At 31.2% G+C, this 20,135-nt stretch overlaps 1 protein-coding gene across 2 annotated transcripts; it reads right to left on the bottom strand.

Annotated features, from left to right (window-relative positions):
• Positions 1-723: 723 nt before the first annotated feature.
• LOC118191435 (uncharacterized) lies at positions 724-12,798 on the bottom strand. Of its 2 annotated transcripts, none has more exons than XM_035362239.2 (2): positions 12,687-12,798; positions 724-1,219 (listed from the first exon to the last, which is right to left on the bottom strand). In XM_035362239.2, the coding sequence occupies exon 2, from the start codon at positions 1,209-1,211 to the stop codon at positions 828-830; it is 384 nt and encodes a 127-aa protein (XP_035218130.1). In that variant the 5' UTR covers positions 1,212-1,219; positions 12,687-12,798; the 3' UTR covers positions 724-827. The 2 variants fall into 2 exon arrangements, with proteins under 2 accessions (XP_035218130.1, XP_035218129.1); XM_035362238.2 differs by lacking the exon at positions 12,687-12,798 and adding an exon at positions 12,410-12,564.
• Between the last annotated feature and the right edge of the window lie 7,337 nt (positions 12,799-20,135).

The raw sequence follows: 20,135 nt of genomic DNA, 5'->3' as shown, positions 1-20,135 counted from the left end.
AGCTTTCATATATAACTTTGATTTTTGGATGTATCATGAACTTTATTGTACGAAAAATACATTTTCATTATAATTATTTGTATTTGGAAGCAGTTTCTATTATCTATCTCTTCTCTTATCCATTATCCGGATGGTCTCTTGATAAACCAAGCTCCCTTGAATTAAATGCACTGCGGATAATTATGTATACTGTATAAGTTAAAGTAATACGAGTAAAAGTGCCTTAAAATGTTTCAAAAGAATGCTTTGTGTTACACTAAAAAATAATTTTAAAATAAGGCATGCTGATTTAATTATTGGAGAAAACTTTAATTTTAGATTTATTATTCCACAAGTTACTTATTATGGTCTTAAGATAACTTAAAGATTAAAGTAACTAAATTGTTTTAAAAAATTCTATAGCAGTTTACTATAATGGGCCTTTAACTAGCAGGTCGTTGTCTAACCCAAGGTCAGCAGACAAGCACGGTTAGGCTCTTCCCAAGGCTGACGTCACTTATTTGCAGAAGCGGAAGATGCGAAGACATAAATGGAGTAGGGAAGAAGTTGCTTAGGAGTCAAGTACTTCATTACCCTATATAACATTTCATATCAAAGAAAATCAAAGTAAATTTTTCAGCTATTGGTATATTTTAATATAGTATTTTAGTTAATAATTTAATGTATAGTAGTGAAAATAATTCAAAAAGACCGCTCTTTCTTGAAAAAAATGAGAATTCGTCATCACAATATGTACTGAAATTTTATTGATGATGAACTGAAGATATGTACAAATAATATACAATATTATACAAAAGCCATAAACGGTGACTAGAAATTAATAAATATTATCGCATCCATGCATGTGGTTGTGGTTCATAACCATAATGGCCAAGGTGAGCATCGTGGCTTTCAAAAGAGTGGCCTATTCCGTTTCCAACGCCACCTCCCATCCCATAGCCTCCTCCCATGCCATAGCCATGGCCATGGCCGCTGTAGCTGCTGCTGTGGTGGTGATGTTTATGCTTGTGAATTTCGCTCAGCAATTTGACCACTAAACCAGCTGCAAGTATAGAAGCTGCTCCCATTCCTCCTCCGCCATGTCCGTGACCACCTTTGATAATGAGCATTGGTCCATGCATGGCTTCTCCGGGACTTGTGAAGAACGCAACTAACAAGCAAGCGGTAAGTAGCTGAAACAAGCCCATTTTAGTTGGCTTTGGGCATTGCATTCTTGCAACTAAAAACAGAAAACAATCTATCGTTAACAAATTTTATGAAATAAAAAAGAAAGAAACATTTCTTTCATTTCATAGTTTTAATTTATTATTCCTGAAAATTTCCTTCATCTTTTTTTGTTAATTTTTATCCACTTCTTAATGCCATGATGAGAGTATTAAATGCTTTGATTTTAATTGTTCGAACTAAATTTAATCAAAGATACTAAGCGGTTTACGTTTTATGAGGTTTACGTTTTATGATTTTCTTCTTTTCGATCAGAACTGTTAATTTCAGAACTTCCTTCTATTTCATTAGTACTTTGAAATAGAAATCATTTTAATGAGAATGCTTAAGGGGACTCATATACCTTAAGCCCCTCATGATCTTCGAATATGTGAATGTTGCAAGAATTGGAATATTTTATTTATTTTAATAGTAATTACTTCCAACTTTTTACAGCTGACTACATAATATGGCTGCTTTGGAAAATAGTAACCAAAAAGTTTGTGTTGCCACAAATATTTTTGTAATTTAATCCTCTTTGTGACAAAATATTTCGACATGTTTCCACCTTGCGCGCATGATATTTTAAAAATGGTTAATGGTACACACTTGAAATTGGATGGAATTCTTTATATGGGCACTCTTTTCTAACTGAACGAACAATCTAATGAATATTTTAATATTGAAAAATTTTATGGACAAAAACATTAAAAATTTTGTTCGTAAAATACATTTTATAAACTTAACTCAAAATAAAATAAAAATTTAACATGAAATTTTTAGAATTTTAGGTTCACAGTAGTTTCCAAATGTTAAAAAAGCTATATATTAAGTATGGAATTAAATTATGAAACAGAATGTTTTAAACTGTGCGCGCAAGTCGGAAACATGACGAAAAATGTTGTCACAAAGCGGATTAAATTATAAAAATATTTGTGGCAACACAAGCTTTCTGATTACTATTTCAGAAAGGAGCTATATTATGTAGTCAGCTGTAAAAAGTTGGTAGTAATTGCTTTTAAAATAAATAAGTTATCCCAATTCTTGCAGCAGTCACCTATTCGAATATCTTATGGGTTTTAAGGTGTATGAGTCCCCTTATGAGGGTGCAGTATCAGTCGTCAAAGAAAGTGATAAGTTGTAAGAAGGCTGCATAATCTTTGTTTACAGAGTATTAAATAGAATTAGTTAACAGAGAATTAAATAGAATTAGAATAATCCCATTATATAATTTAAGTAGGATAAAAGCTAAGCGGGAAGGTTTCAGTACTGTAAAATTTTTCTTATGTTTCAATATGGATCTATGGAATAGATCCATATTGAAACATAAGAAAAATTTTGTGCATAAACTCAAAGCTATTTATTAAAATATTTGAATATTTTTAGCTTTAATACTAGATTTAAGTACCCAAAATGACATAATTTACTATCCATAATGATGTTATCCATAATTTTACTATCCATAATGACATTTATAATTACAAATTTTACACTTTTAATTGACATAAATATTTTACCTAACTATTGATTATAATGTAAGAGTACAATAAAGTTAATATCAATGGATGTAATAATCAGTAATAAATATCACAAAGAAATCCTTACTCTCGAAAGAAGGTTTGAATTGTCAAGGATAAAATAACTGTAAATTTAAAAACAAAATAGTCTTTTCTCTAAGCGTATTTATTTGGATTGCATTCTTAAATGCAAATTGGATTGATTTGATTTGGATTGCATTCTTAAATGCAAATTGGGTTGATTTGATTTGGATTGCATTCTTAAATGCAAATTGGATTGATTTGATTTGGATTGCATTCTTAAATGCAAAGTGGGTTGATTTGATTTGGATTGAATTCTTAAATGCAGATTGGATTGATTTGATTTGGATTGCATTTTTAAATGCAAATTGGGTTGATTTGATTTGGATTACAGCCTTAAAAAACAAAAATTGGATTGATTTGATTTGGATTGCACTCTTAAATGCAAATTGGATTGATTTCATTTGGATTGCATTCCTAAATGCAAATTGGATTGATTTGATTTGGATTGCACTCTTAAATGCATATTGGAAAGCACCCTTTACTACACTGAGAAAAAAATTTAAAACGATCTGACTGTAATAAGTGGTATAAAAAGGCTTTTAAAATTCCAACAGCCCTTAAATGCCACACAAACCTCCGTATTTATTATTGTTTTACTAACTGCTTAATTATGTCAGTTACTTATTAAAAATCAGTGTAGAAGAGAATTGTAATTAGATGTGACTACAGCTATCAGAAAACCGAGTTTGTATGCATGAAGAGTAATTTTTAATACTAACCGAAATTACGAGAGAAAACTCTTTATTTTCCCCCCACATTTGAACTTGCGGGGCTTTTTCTTCTTTTCTTTTCACTCAGAAAATATTTCTATGGGTATAATTAGTCTATTTTCTTATACTTATTCAGAAATGAAAATTATTTGTGGTTGACACGAAGAGAAGGAGGTGGAGTAAAATTCCTGACTGTAACATATTTGAAAATCGTGAATAAACACTAAACTTCTTAATTCATTAAAAAACTCCTAAATAAATTAAAAATGCAATTTATATACTAGGGCAAAGGGCTAAAAGAAAAGACGAAATCACGCACGCTTCAGGACTGTTTTAATAAAAAAGTTTTGTGTCTGTCCAAATTCCAAATTTTACATTTGAAATAATGAACAAAACGATAAATTAATATTAGTAAATTAGATTATAATTTTTTATAAAATATATTATAATTAAGTCATATTTTAAAATACTTGGAATGTGTTTTACAAAATATAAACAACTAAATAAAAATTCTTCTTGCAATTTGTGATTCTTGATGCAATATTTGTTGTCAGAAAATGTTTCAAATAACAGCATGTAATTTATGTTTATATTCATGATTTGAATAGTAAATGGTTTATTTTAAATATATATATATAATATATATATATATATATAAGATAAAAATGTATGAATCAGAATTATAGTATAACTATAAACATTAATTCTTCCTCTCTATTCTAAAATCGTAATAACTTATCTGCATTGCGTCATTCAAATTAATCATGCGATCTTACGTAACCGTTAATACCAGATGCCTCTTGACAACCAATCACCGAACTGTAAACCAAAACTTTTCTCTTCGCGTGCTTCCATCTTTCATAACTACGCACTTCAGCTTTTGCTCTCTACTGTGCTAAGATGTAATTTCGCTGGCTTGCTTTCTATCCCAACAATATCAAAAATGTAAATCTTCTGTGGAAAGGCACGACTAGAGTGCCAAGTGATTGTGGCCACAAATATCAATTGGAAATAAAAATGGATTTAAAACTGCCTCGACTGCCAAGTTCTTTAAATACTACGCAATCAAAATTCTTCTTCAATATGGATCTAAGCACGCATCGACACTGCTCCGTCTTTTCCTTGTTTTGCTCTTATTATGACATATATATATATATATATATATTAAAATTCAGTAAGAAAAATATTTAAAAAGTTTGAAATGTTTTAATTACCATTTAGAGAGTTTATATTCTTTAAACTGCATTTCCTCAGTTTCCAATTTTTCGATAAGTCCTTTTAGTGAAAGCCCTAAAACTTACACAGATATGAACTAAATTATTTAATGTTTTACTGGTAGTTTATTATTGTATATTAAATGAAAACAAGGATGGGTTTTGGAAAATACTGGAAAGAAAAATTATTGGAAGTGAAAATATAACCGAAATCATATTAAAAGTTTTTCCATAAATATGCTTTTTATTTTTTCTCTCAAAAACTAATTCATTAATTGCACAGTTATTAAGAACATACTAATAAATACAATAAGAAATTGGGTTAATGTCATTTAAAATTACAGGAGATGCCATTTAAAATTGTAGGAGAAGAAAGATATTTTAATTCTTAAATTTGCTTTCAAAAATTTAAATTAAGAAGGGTACTGGCAAAACAAAATTCAGCTTAAAATTATTTTGTTTACCAAAATTCTTTAATAATATTCATAAAAAGATGAAAGTTCTTAAATAATAAAAAAAACATTCAAAAGATACCATATATCCTTTCTGAGATATATATTAATGAGAACTTAGCGGGGTCATGATCTCAGTTGATGATGTAGTTATCCATACGATGCTCATTGTTAAGGCACATGTAAAGTTTCTTTGTAAACTGATCATGATATTTGTTTCTATTTTTAGCATGACTTCAGTCATATAATTTATATTAAAGGGGAATAAGAGAACTATTTTTTCTTGTTGTGACTAATCACGCTTGTCTGATAACAGAATAAGCTGAAGAAATACATCGCGGCAAGAAGACAAGTTTGCGCCTATCGTTGGCAAGAGCCTGAGCACCATACAGGTAGCAGTGCAACCTTGCTCAGTTTTGCTCCCAATTTTGAAGGAAGGCACCCCAGAGGGAGGTCCGAGAGTCTCCCACTCCTTTTCCTCTGCTATCAACTTCTCGAGAGGACTTTCTGTTCTCCTTATATTTTGAGGGCCCCCATGTCGCATAGACACTATACAGAAAAACATCCACGCCTTCTCCGGGATTCAAACCCAAGCCCTTCGTTACAGTAATCAGAGTTATTAACAGCTATTCTGTTTGGGAGACAAATAATAAATCTATCTGCCGGATGCCTTAAAGCAGGAGCACCCGATTGGGCTGTAAATAAGAGTGTTTTTTTCTATTGTCTACTATTGCATTTTAATATTTAGATATATGTAGTTCCTTTGCAAATAATAACCATTTATTTTATTTTTAATCTGATATTTGCATCTTATTATTGCTTACTCATACGTATTTTTGTGAATTTTGAGCTAACTCTGAATGAAGGAAACTCTCGTTACTATATATTATATTTATGATTACGCAAACAATATTTAATGTGCATTTATCTTACTACAGCTGTTTCCATATATTAAAATTAAATAATATTCTTATTATTTGTCCTTCGTGATTTGCTTCTCTCCCACATCCTGGATATATATACGAGTACATGTGATATTTTAATGCAGTCGTAGTGGCTGAAGTGGAAGGCTTGATGAAGCAGCTAAAAAAACTGAGCTTGAAGTATTATAAGCTTCATTTTCACGCGTATCATTATCATTTTGGTAGATAAGGTATTTATCCAACCATAGTTAAATATGATAATTTTATATACACGGGTTTTAAAAGTACGACGTAAGCATCTTAGACAGGAAAGCATAGCAGCACGGAGATGCTAGGAAAAGGAATGACGTAATTGCTTGCGAAGCAGTATTTATACTAGGTAGGTGCATAAGTACAATTAAACTGCGATTGGTTAATTTTAGGTTTTATTTCCCTTTTTCAGGCAACGTTATGTAACATGGAAAGATCTGGGATTTCGGAGAACGGATGACCTTAGGGGGAGAACATAAAATTTAGAATAGTCAGTTTTAAGGTCGCCAATCATTTCTTAGCGTAGCCATCACATTATATTATATTATATATATATATACAAAGAGACGAACTCAGAATAGGTCGGAATGAAGAAAAAACAAATTGAAGAATGTACGTTAAAAAGATTTACGGCAATATCGCCTTAAAAAAAGACCTAGCTTTCTATACATTTACATCCATTTAATATTATAAGCTTGAAATTATTGCTTACATAAGTAAGAATAACGGGTTTGATTAAAAATTATTAATCTAATTTCTAAACGTATATTTGTGTTAAAAGAATGAACTTATAAAGTGATATGGAGTTATACATGATTCTAACAGAGAACTGAAAACATGAAAATGACTACGAAAGTTTACATATTTCCTTCTTTTCCATTATTAATATCACTCCCCCCACAAACAATACACATTTCATGAAAATGTTAATAAAAGCAATACGAAACACATTATTTATAGAAGCTATTTAATAATAGAAAAAATACTATGCTTTAGGAAAAAAGTTATTAAGAACGAATTTTTCTTTATTCAAAAATAAAAGTATAGACTGTATAGAGAATTGTAGAACTTTTGTATAGAGAATATATCTGTATATATTTATTTACCTTAGTATTGTGCAAGAAGATGAAAGTGGGTACAAATTATTTACAGTATTTTCCCTCTTTTTTACTATTGTCCGAAAATCCAGAGGAGAAAATTATATAAATAATTTAGTTTCCGAAGGACGCGGTTACAGTACAAACATATCAAATGAAATATAATCAAGGATAAACTACCGGTAACCGTATGAACCACAGTATTATTTCTTTAAAAAAACCGACATCCCAATAAGAATATAGAGTAATATTAATATTACAGTATCTAATAATCTTCTTTTCTACTTACTTGTAATTTGAAACTTACACGGACTTATTGCCATGTCTGCTACGTCTTAGGCCTTAAGTCATCCATAAATACTTAGAGAATATGACTTAGCAAAATTCGTAGACTGAATAGCAGTTTGTGTTTACTTCGCTGCGATGTGTCGATCTGTGTATTAGGTTGGAAGAAAATTCAGCATTTAGAACAGTGAGTTCGGCCTAGCATTTGCAGGTAGTTTACGAGAGTTTGTCTTCGTTAGAAAAATAAAAGCATTCCTTATGTGGAAGAATCCATTTTAAAATTTAGGAGAGCTGCTTCTCCGAACGCACTGAGGAAGGGTCAAATTACGCGAATATGTTTAAACGTTTCAAAACTTGTCACTAAAAAGGCTAAGGTGGGAGTTGAAATGTGCGAGGAAATACGGCCTGAGTTTAATATTGTTACGAAATGTACAGGCGCGGTAAGATAGCTTCCCCGCAAAGCAGTTTTAGAGTTGCCATAAAATGGCAAAAGAAGACAGGGTTGCCACATTTGGCTAGAAATCGCCCATTTGGCAATAAAATTGGCGATATACCATGGACGGATGGAGAACCTTCTGGAACGAATTCTTACCGGTTTAGCCCAGATTGTTCTCAAACACAAGCCGAAAGCTATATAAAACCTGCTGGTGCGCAGTCAGTTAGTGTGTGTGCCTCGTCGAGAGGGCGAGTGGAGAGTGCCTCGTAAAGTGCGAGATAGTATTGAGTTGGTGTCTCGTCTAGCGAGTCACTCGAGTTGACAGCCGGGCAGCGAGTGCCGAGTGGGTCGTCGAGCGCACCGAAAGAGTCTCGTAGTGTATCGCGGTTAGTGCATCGTCGATAGAGCTTGTTGAACTTCGGGAACGACCGAAGAGTCGGGAGCTATGCTCTGAGTGTCGTCGAGGGCATCGCGAGTTGTAGCGTGGAGAGTCTCGAAAGTACGTGGAGTTCCAAGAACGACCAAGCAGAGTCGGGAGCTGTACTCTAGTGCTTTGCCGTGAAGCTGTCTCCACCGTGATAGCCTGATAACCTGGAGGCTGTGTCACTGATCGTGTCAGCGTGTTTATAGTAGTTCATCGACGACTGTAAAAACATGTTTTGGCGCTGTCCTGACGACACTGGCCAATAAAGTGTGTTTCGATACTTCATCAATTAGTATTGTCATTATTCACTCCAAATCCTCACGAACCCCTTACGAACGTGAAGGAAGAAAATAACGTAACAACTGGTGTCAGAAAAAGAAAAACGTAATAATATTTTGAGTATAAAGCAAGTTTGGTTCACGATCTGTACAGTTTGGAGATAATATCGGATTTCGGTTTATCGCGAGAACGAAATAGACATCAGCATACGTCCCATATTATAGGAATGGCAAATTTGTCATGTGTCCGATAGTATGGGAAATACTGTGTCCGATGGTATGGGATATACGCCGCTTACATTTTAACCGCAATTAAAACGTACTTAAAATCTGAGACCAAATCTTAAAAAAAAAAAAAAAAAAAAAAAAAAAAAAAAAGGTTTAAAAAAAGGTTTAAAAAAGTTATAAAAACAGAGTGACTTTTAAACTTTTTCCAACTCCCCAAATCGAAAAATTAGCAATGAGACAAAAAAAATAATAAATATAATTTGTTTTGAAACATTGACCCCAGAATATTATCTCCAAGGCGATAAATTAAATGAAATCCAATATTTTAAACTTCTTAGGTCTATATGGTACCGATGGTTAGATCCTTTTCAAATGATGCTCATTATAAACATTTTAATCCCTTTTAAAGCCCTCTCAAAACTTGATAACAAATTTTAATGTAGAAATGATTAAAAAAATAATAAAAATAGTTATAAAAACAGCGTGAGTTTTAAACATTTTTTCACACCTCCGAAATTAAAAAAATATCAAATTAGACCAAACAAAAAACGAAATTATTATATATTTTTAAACGATTCAAGGGATAAACATTTCCCTCTTGAAAATATGTAAAGTTACATTTATTCAAATATACAATCAAAGGGTTTATCTTTTCTAAACCCTTGCTAGAAAGAGCACTTTTTCTGGTTTTTTGATATAAAACAGACCCTGCAAAATCAAAAAACAAAATAGCTATACTTCGTTTAAGGATTTTTCAGAACTACAAGAAAAACTGAATAGTTTACACTGAAAATGATGTTAAGCTCCTAATTCATACCTATGTTATGCACCCATCATACCTTTATAAATGAATGTTTAATTTCCTTTGTTAATTTTCTTGACTGTTTATCTCAGAAACGTCTCCATAACATTTCTTAAGAAAACACTCTTTTTCTTCGTCATCTACTTCTATTTTTACAATGCATGCATCTTCATATTTAGCTTGAAATTTTCTCAATAAGATGACATTGTATTTCTTTGAATTTACACCTTTCAATTTTAAAGTTTTCGGATAATATGCGAGACTATTGATTAATCCTTATTAGATATAAACGCAAAAAAAGTTTCAGTTTCCTCCAAAGAGATTTGAATTATTGAATATTATTGAATTATTGAATATTTCATTAATATTATTAAAGGTATTATTTTCTGTATCAAGAAAAGAAATTTTTTTTAAATATATTCAACTAACTAAAAATTTCCAATTAACATATTTAGAGTAATCAAAACTTTTCCTATGTTCATATTCTTGTGAACACATTTTGAAAATAAAATACTCTATATTCGGAAGATAAATAAAAATAAATACGTTTTATCTAACAAATTTTGCCTAGTTAAATGTGCGTTTTTATGTTCCAGAAGTTAAAATATTCTTTATATACAACAGGATGCAAATAAATAAAACATATTGATGACTAAATCGAATTATCCTTCGATACTGTAATTAGTAGAATGGTTAAAGGAATATATGCAGTGATCATCTATGCATTCTTGGAGGATTTCTTTTAATGTACAAATTTTGAGTTTGAAATGAATATAAACATTATACTGAAATTAAAATTAAGTTTGTATTGAAATTAAAATTAACATTATATAGAAATTAATGTTAGCATTATATTAATTTATGTGTAAGTATTAATTTATATGAATTCTACTCTTCAGTTTAATTATCGAATTCGTGAGCACGTGTGATATACTATTAATACAGAAAAGTTGTTATTTGTGTTTAAAAGTTGATGATTTATCGTAATATTATTACAGGTTTTCAGTTAAAAATAATTTCGTAATTTATGGTAGATATAGCAGTGTGATAGCTGATGGTGATCACAGTGTTATTTAAATTTAAAATGAGGAAAAGGATTTAAATAATACATTTTGCTTTTATTACATGGTATTTTGGCCTAGGCGGTATAGTGGTCATCAGAGCCTGCAGCGTAGCAAAGAGCCCGTGTCCGAATAACGGAGAAGGCATGGGTGTTTGTAAATGTATAGGTTGCATTGAGCTACAGGCTTCGAAGAGGAAGGCCTTGACCCATATGAAGAAGTACATTTACAAATTATGGAAAGAAAATGATAAATGCAGGACAAAAATAAAAACTACACGAGTTTGGTAACAATACAAAAGGGCAAACATATAGTGACATGGATTTAAAACACATTTTAACCGGTCATGGCAGTTTTGCTGTTTATTTTAAAACCTTTAAACTTCAAAATCCCGACTGCGGAAACTGCAATAAAACTGGAAATGCTAAACACTTCGTGGAGACCTGTCCACTTTTAAAAGATATAAGGAAAGATTTTACTTTGAACGGAACTTTTAACGTGGAATGGATTTTATTAGATTTTGACCAGGCGAAAAGTCTATGAACAAAGTATATGCGTTATATCAATCATAATCGATCAACTGTGGGAATTCTACTTACAAAGGATATGAATTATATCAATATTAATTAATCAACTGTGGGATTTCTACTTACAGAAGATACGACTTATGTCAACGATAATCGATCAACTGTGGGAATTTTATTTATAAAGGATATGAATTATATCAGCAATAATCGGTCAACTGTCTGAGATTGTATCTATAATTGGGTAACCTGCTTAAGCTATAGAGCCACTTGTGGTCAGGTGGGCGGTTTGTTCTCCTCAAATAAACAGTTTCAAATTTATCAAATTTCAAACGTTTTATAAATATAATAGTTTAGGCCATTTCCGGTTTATTAGTTGCAAAAGAATTTTTTTAAATAGAATATGATTTTAAAAATATTCTTACGATTTTTAATAGTTTTGCATTAAATTTGCCTAATATTGCAAGCATTTTGAGAAAGCCATGAGAATATACCATTATAGTAGTAACAGGTTAGACTGAAACTAATCTCTTGTTTTAAAGAACAAAAGTGTTGATACAAAAGTGAAAATATCGTTAAATTATCGTTATACAAAATTACTTGTCGTTAAAATTCGAAGTAAAAATGCAAAAAATGCTTCTGCAAGAGTTACTATGGAAAATCACGTCTAATTATGATCAAATTTTGTAAAATAATTTCTTGCTTTAAAGAACAAAAATGTTGATACAAAAGTAAAAATATCGTTAAATTATTGTTATACAAAATTATTTATCGTTAAAATTGGAAGTAAAAATGCAATAAATGCTTCTGCAAGAGTTACTATGGAAACTCATGTCTAATTATGATCAATTTTTTAAAAAAAATTTTAATTATTAAATTATCTAACTATAAAATTTAATTCTAATTATCAGAATGGAAACATTTAAGCTAAGTGTGAAATGAAATTTTAATTTATTACAATAGTAATGATTATTAATAATAAACATTAAAAAACAAATCCACTGGAAAAAATTAAGGAAAATTAATTAAAAATTTAAAACATGCAAACTATTTAAATTAAAGAAAGAAACTAAAGATATATGCCCTGTCATAGCTGCTTAACAAAATTTGACTGTACAAATATATACATAAACATACGTACGAATTCCTAGTAAAATACGATTATGAATTTGATGCTTTGGAACTTTTTGCAGAGCATGCGAAACCATCTTGCAATGAAGTAAAATAACTAAATACCGTCATTTAGTTTTCCAGAAGGAAATAATGTCCTCATTTATTTTCGAAAGATTAATTTATCATGACATACTTAATCTCAGTATTATGCGAAAGATTATAAATTTACATATATTACTTGAAAATAATATTTCCATTTATATCTATAGAGGGATTTGAAACTCATGTTATTAATACAGCTTTACCTTTCTGTGCTCAGAGTGGGTACTGAATAATCCGATAAGCACCTTTCGGAAGGAGAATCTGTTTATTAACTGTCACCGCCATCCACTCGATCGTATATATACATGACGAGCCATTATCTTCTGCTCGTATGACATCACCGGAAAACATACTTCCGAACGGAAGAAAGAAATTTCTGTCATTTGATTCGAATATTACTTTCCTTTTCTGTCTCATAATTGCTCGTCTCAAACCAAGGGTGACTTCGAATGTTTTCTTCCTCCAGCGGAAATACATCCTCAAATGTAGTAATTTCAGGGAAAAGTGTTCGAATTTCCTTGGAATCGAGCGTGGTCATTTTATTTTATGTATGTAAAAAATTAAATATGTTGTTTCAAAATTGCATGATAGACAATCTTTTTCGCATTTGAATTGGGTTATTTTTGGGAATGAAATTTTTATTCCTAAGTTGATTTCTGAATCTGATCAAATTTATTTTAATTATTAAATTTTTCTTCCTTGTCATTGATATTTCGTGAATGATGTGTGTAATTTTATAAATCGCTTCCCCCTTTTTTTTCACGAAGCTTCATGGGAAAAGTCTAAGTAAAATTTCTTAAAATTTAAGTAAAAGAGGAAAGTGTATTTCTGACTCATACTTCCAAAAATTACAGCTCATTCTTGTACTATGATATGAAATCAATAAAGTTATCTATATCAATGAAATTTAGTAACTTTAAACATGACTTAAAGGAAAAGTAGGATAAAATTTACAATGTAGGAAGAGATTTAGGTAGTAGCAATACAAATACCGGACGTACAGTTCCGAATTCCAGTGTCTGGTACATTAATTTAAAATTTTAATTAGCATGTAGATGAAGAAAATTTATCTTAATTAATAAGCTATCAAATAATATATCCAGGGTATAATTACTTTGTGTTCTTTGTTTCGTATAAATACTCCTAAAATCAATGCAACTACACAAAATGGCTTTTAGTGTTACCTGATATTTTGCCTTACCAGCCTCTGAGGAATCTAATATAAGACTTATGGACTTTTGTAATAGATTGAATGTACAAGTCCGATAGAAGAATATAAATTTTGGGTACTTTTTCCGTTTCGTAGGCGCAAATCTCGCCAAGCAGACTCTTTTGGCGACAACACACAGTATACAAATAAAAAATGTTTGTTCTAAGAAATTTTTATTTTAAAGGCATAAACATTTTAATATCGTTTAAAATTTTCTAAAAAGACAATAAATGAAGTCGATAAATTTGTAAAAAGAGATTAATTTAGGAATTTACTAGATGCTTTCATGGTACAGCATCCTGATTCGCCGTTTCATATCACGTGATCTCAAGTGATCTCATCTGACGTAAACTATGCTACAAAAATCTGATTCTCTCAGTAATTATTTACATTAATTTCAAGTTAAATCTAAATTTGGAATACAAATTTAAATGCAAGAATTATTTCAATTCGTACGAATAGCTTACTCAGAAAATTATATAAAACCGCAGTGCTTTATTTCGCTAGTGCATTCTTATTAGAACGGATGAATTTTACCCTCCACTTTGCCTTTTCTATATTTTCGCCTTCGGGTAAGCGGTGTGATTGCATCCTAATTGACTAATTACTGCGAATGGCCTTAGGGCATAAAATTGAACTATCCGGGTAAAATTTCTATGTAAATATATGCCAATATTGAAAGAAACAATCAATCTGATAAGAAATGGCTGCGACTTCTTTTGAAAATGAGGCGTAAAAAGTTACCAGCGAGAATATTCCGTTTCGGCTTCGGTTGTACCATTTTTGGCGACTTTATCGCTTTCGCCGGCAAAATGGAAAAGTACCAAAATTTGTTCTGATCAAAAGAAATATAACAGAATACCGGAATTTTCCTTAGAGATATTCGTACAAGTCTTCAAAATATCAAGTAATATAATCAATCAGTTGCTATAGCTTAAACTATTAAAAACGTTAAAATACAACATAGTGCACAGCGTTATCTAAAGAGAAAACTAACTCCGATTTATTTCAGTTCGCGCGCAACTACAAATCGCAACAACAGTAACTAAGCAACTAACTAAACAACTAAAACTCCAGCCTTTTATAGCTTTCAATCGGTGGCGAAAAATTTCTAGTAATTCCTTTGTTTCTCGAAATTTCTGGAAGCCAACAAGAGAATGGAATTCCGATTACAGCGAGCACAGTAGTCAATTACATTTATTCAGGTTCAATACAAATTAAAGAGATATCCATTTATGCAATGTTAAATCCATGTACTCCTATATTTTTACTCTTTACGACGTAGCTTTATCTTAAAATTATCTCGCGCTGCATTGCACGGGGAAGAAGAACAATTTTAATTATAATTCTACTAAAAATATCTAACTAAATACAAAATTCGTAACAGTAACCTTAAAGAATAAAGAAACTGAATTAACTCAACACAAGAAAAAAAAAAAAAAAAAAAAAAAAAAAAAACCATGTATGAAATGTATTGTGACATCTTGTGAAAAAAGAACAGTTGAAAGAAATTTCCTGTGATCGAAAACGAACTGAAGATTTCAAAAATAACACACTGGTTAACTTTTGACTGAACCAAAATATAAAAAGAATTTAAATGCGTCTCTAATAAAACTATTAAATTGTTATTTCCTTTTTGCACAATCTATTTGTGTGAACAAGGATTTTTTTCAATGTTTTATTTAAACACAGTACAAATGCAGAACAAAATTAAAAGTGGATCCTAATTTATGTTACATGGATTTAATTAAATAAATTAAATTATTATTTAATTTATTTAATTAGTCTCTACATTAATTAAATAAATTGATGTAGAGACATTAGGTTAATTTGAAAAGCCGGAAAGATCAAAAATTAGCAATCGCCTTCGCCGAGAATCGAACCACGGTCCTCTGGAATACCGGCCCAGCGTGCAGAACCACTACACCACGAAGGCACGCCAAAAAGGCGGGGAGAAATACCTTATATACTCCCCCTTTTAAAGGGCGACTGGGGTTTTTAGGGAACCCAATCGCCAAGCCCTGGGTGGGGAGAAATCCTCATCGACCACCCTTTTAGTTAGGGCGCCACTGGAGGAATTTTTCGAGGCTGGAAAGATGAAAAATATGCAACTGCCTTCGCCGGAAATCGAACCACGGACGTCTGAATACCGGCTCAGTGTGCTGACCACTACACCACGAAGGCACGCTAGGAAGGTGGTAGAAATACCTTATAGCTCAGTGAAATAAGGACAGACATAAAGAAATTGATCTCTCTTAAACAGACCCAAATTTGACACTAAATTTTAAACTTTAAGTATTATAATTTATATTTTGATGATTAAAATAGTAAACAATTTTTAATTTAATATTTTTTATGTGTACATATTTCATACGAATAGCCGATAAGCTGTGCAACTGGCAAAATACAAGTATATATATATTTTAAATACTTCTATTGAGTATTTGAAAAATAATCATTGCAAAATGTAGTGGTAGTGCTAAAAAGTTTCAAGTTTTGTTTAGCTGGAACGCGTTAGTCAAAAGGTTTAGAACCGCTGATTTATTGCATATCAAAAATTGTTTTGAATTATATTTAGTGTTTGCGTTAGATCATGTTATACTTCTTATTCTATATAAACTTATTTTTATATATGTTTCTGTAGTGTCCGCATGTTTTGAATAATAAATTTTCAATTTTGCATTATTTACGTTTACATTTTCAACACATTTTTTTGGAAAAACGTAATACTGGTGAACTACCGGCAGTTTGTTTATCATTGCGAAATATACTGAATTCTTGGTAACTGAAAATATCCGGAAATTTATAATCATTAAGTCGATAGATTATTGATGAGATTTTGAGACGTATTTTGAAACTTTAAGCATTATTGAAATAGTGTTGTACCACAGTAAAATATTAAACATCTAATTATATCAAAGTGAATTTATATTTGAATTATTGCATACTAAATTAAACAAATTTAAGACTGGATTTCAAAAGGTTCAGCATAATGATGCTTTCATTAACATGCACAGGAAAAATAGACTATTTTTAATATTGTGATTTAAAAAAAAAATTGTCAGATATTTCGCTGATTTTTTTATTTTGTTTGAGAAGTGAAGACTGCTAATTTTTCGAATATGTGCTTCTCAAAACATGCATTCAAATACATCATATTTTTTAGCAATTTTTTGCCTTTTACCACTTTTAGCAACGTGATAACATTGCCTATAGGAAGCTTTACATCTGTGTTAACTGATAGTAGATAAGACTTAGAACCTTTAGACAGTCGCTGAAAAAAACGCTTATTAATTTTGTTTGTAATTGGGATGTTCAATCGTTCAATGATGCAACATTAAAAAAAGTTTCCTATTTCCATTTGGTAAAAACTTTCCTGCTTATTAAACAAAGACGATTGAGGCTATCCGCATATGTATGAATTAAAATCCATACTGAAATTTCATCAGAATACTTCCTTTTCTTCAGAGAAGAAACCCTGCTTAGAGTTTTCTTATTACTACTGGGCCTATCTCTTATCAGAATAATAGCTTTATCCCAGTTCCCTGCTGGTTCTTTTAAAATGTTTGGCATAGACGCAATATCAAAATTATTATGTACGGCTGTTGATTTAGTTCTGGGCGATAATCTACTGTTTAACCACTAATCTATTTTTATTTCCTGCTATAATATCTCTTTTTCATTGCAGTCGAGAGCACCAAACATACATATAACCTCTCTGCTACCTGGCTCCCTGAGCTCAGTATTTTTTTCTTATATATTGAAAAAAATATACATCTTTTGCTTTAAAATGGTTGAACTATGTTCCGGTTAAAGTTTTTACGCCTTTATTTAATCTGAATGCAATAATTGTAGAATTATCAACAATTTAAATGTGGCGCTAGGCCTAACAAGGCTGCCATTTGTTTATTTATTAGAATACTTAATAAAGTCAGCTGGTGCGCCAACTTCAGTGTTTTTTTGCTCAGCGGAGCCGCAAGTTTCAAGTTAACAGGTGCACCAAAAATTTGGTCTTCTTGCACGTTGGCTATATTTTTTTTTTTTTTAAAAAAACAACATTTTTTAAGTGTTTTAAACATTATTTGATGTTTTAAGTTTTTCTGTATTTTACGATTTTTAATTAAGATTTTTTTAAGTGTTTACTTATTTTCCCCCCTTGCCGCGAAGGGAGAGCTAAATTGATTGAATGAAAAATATATCTCTAATAAAATTCTAAGAAATATAAAATGTTTTAAAAAAAGTTATTGGCTGCCAGGTTTTCTATACAATTTAAAATGATAACGGGGGTAAGATAAAACGATAACGGGGGGGTGGCTACATATAATGGATAACGAATCAAGCATAATAACGGTGTCAGCATGCTAGTTGCAAATAATTTCATTGCTTTCGAACTCTTTTTGGCCAGTGACAGCAGCTTTAGAATTCCTCGCCATTACTTTCCCTTTTACTCAATGACCAGTGTAAACGTTCTAATCATTTTGGTTTTATGTCAGTATTCTTTATAATACTTTATTGTTTTCCGCCGTTGCTTTTAATTTCTTACGAACATTCGACTAAGCAGACACGAGCCCTCAGTTCTGGTTGTAGTTTCAACAGTTATGATTTTAAATGATGGAAAGATCTACACAATAAATGCAATTCCCCTTTAAAAAGGCCTCTTTGAAAATATTTTGTCCTACATCTACCGCCCTCGTCCTTTAATCCAGTAAGAAGAAGCTCATGAATAATTAAAAACACATTTCTGTATAAGTAGCGCATATTTTGAATAAGCATCTAAATTCATCGATCATGGTTTACGTGTGGGATCTAAATTATAATCTTTATATATATATAAGCAGCTAAAGTGTGTGTCGCCGATAGTTTATTGTTGCCACTAGGAAAAATGAGCGCGGAAATTAACGTTTCCGCAGTTTTTAATTAATATCTCGGCCAAATTAAGTCGTATGAAGATGAGAACGGTATCGATGGATTCGGAGAATTTTTGGGAATCCCAGGATACGCGTCTCGAATTTCAACTCGGCGCCGTTCCGAAGATATTCGAGAAAAAAGAATTTGGCAAGTAGCAAAATCCCTCTAATAGGGAAAAAGAAAGAAAGTGGAAAATGTTGGAAAAACGTAGGGGGAAAATTAGTTTTTAATTAATATCTCGGCTAATTAAAGTCCCAAGGAGACGCGAATGGTCAAAATGGCGTGCCACGGACCTTCGGAATCTAACGGTGTGCTTCGCTAAGCCTGGGAGCCAGTCGTTTCGCAGGAGATGATGTTACTTCACCCCATGTATATATGCGGCTTAAGTGTCTGTTTTGTGGTTGCTTGCGTAACTGTACTAGTCAATGGGGTGAAGTTGCCACGGCACAATGTTGCCGTTTCAATTGAGACGTAGACAATTTTCTATAAAACTTGCCTTTGCTATAACCATCAATAAGTCTCAGGGTCAAACGCTTAAGGGGACAATGGACGATGCTTTTAGCAAACATCAACCAAAAATTGGGAAATAAAAATTTCATATGTTCATATTCTTCGGTTTTATCTCTATCGTCTGCAAAAAAACCGCTTTTATGTAAAATTATTTTTAAAGAAATTATAAGCGTTTGAATACGCTTGTTTACCTTTTTTGTGACATTTATGTCAATAAAAAGGTAAACAAACATTTGAGAAACATTATTTTAATTTCCGCGACACTATTTTTACTGTTAGTAAGATACAAATGTGTAATGTTATGAAGATTGCTATTTATGCAAGTTCGTTTCACGGATGAGTTACCCAGACATTATAAATATCCAACAGATGTCATATCTTTTTTTTTTTTAAGTGTAGCATTGCTAAAAATATGAAACCTAAATCTCATTCATGAAAACCAAATCAACAGTAAATTTTTTGTCCAAAGTATTGCCAGTGTATCAACGACTAGCCAGTAATCAGCTTTTAGCATGATCCATATCTGAAAAATACAAAACACTAACGAGAGCTCACATAGACACATTTGGAAGAACTGCCCGAAGGAAACATTTTTATTGAAAACAGACTCGAAATATCTGTTATCACAGCAATTAGTGACTTCAATTTTGAGTGTTTAAATACTTTAGGTATGCAACATAAAGATATAAATTCATGTTCAATATCTATTGGACAGAGGCATGATAAACCTAGCATACATCAAAGCAAAAACGAAGGGTTCGACTGGATACCAGAAAGAAGAATTACCAAAAAAAAAAAAAAAAAAAAAAAAAAAAATTATGTAAGGTAGGTAAACATAATGGAAATGGAAATGAGAAAGGGAAAACATATGGTGCAGGACGTTTTTAAAGTGATTCTTAGTTTTAAAAAAAAGTATTTGGGTGAATTTACTGAAAGTGTTCGAGAAAATTTCTAAAATAATATTTAGTATTTCTTACCATTCTACGATTTTATTAGTAAAACCCTTATTTATGCATACGTAAAA

Source organism: Stegodyphus dumicola, chromosome 3 (assembly GCF_044657685.1).
Source record: "Stegodyphus dumicola isolate Sdum_Otavi_A_Nest chromosome 3, ASM4465768v1".
In the NCBI taxonomy this organism is placed as follows: domain Eukaryota; kingdom Metazoa; phylum Arthropoda; class Arachnida; order Araneae; family Eresidae; genus Stegodyphus; species Stegodyphus dumicola.
This window is presented reverse-complemented; position numbering and strand designations above follow the sequence as displayed.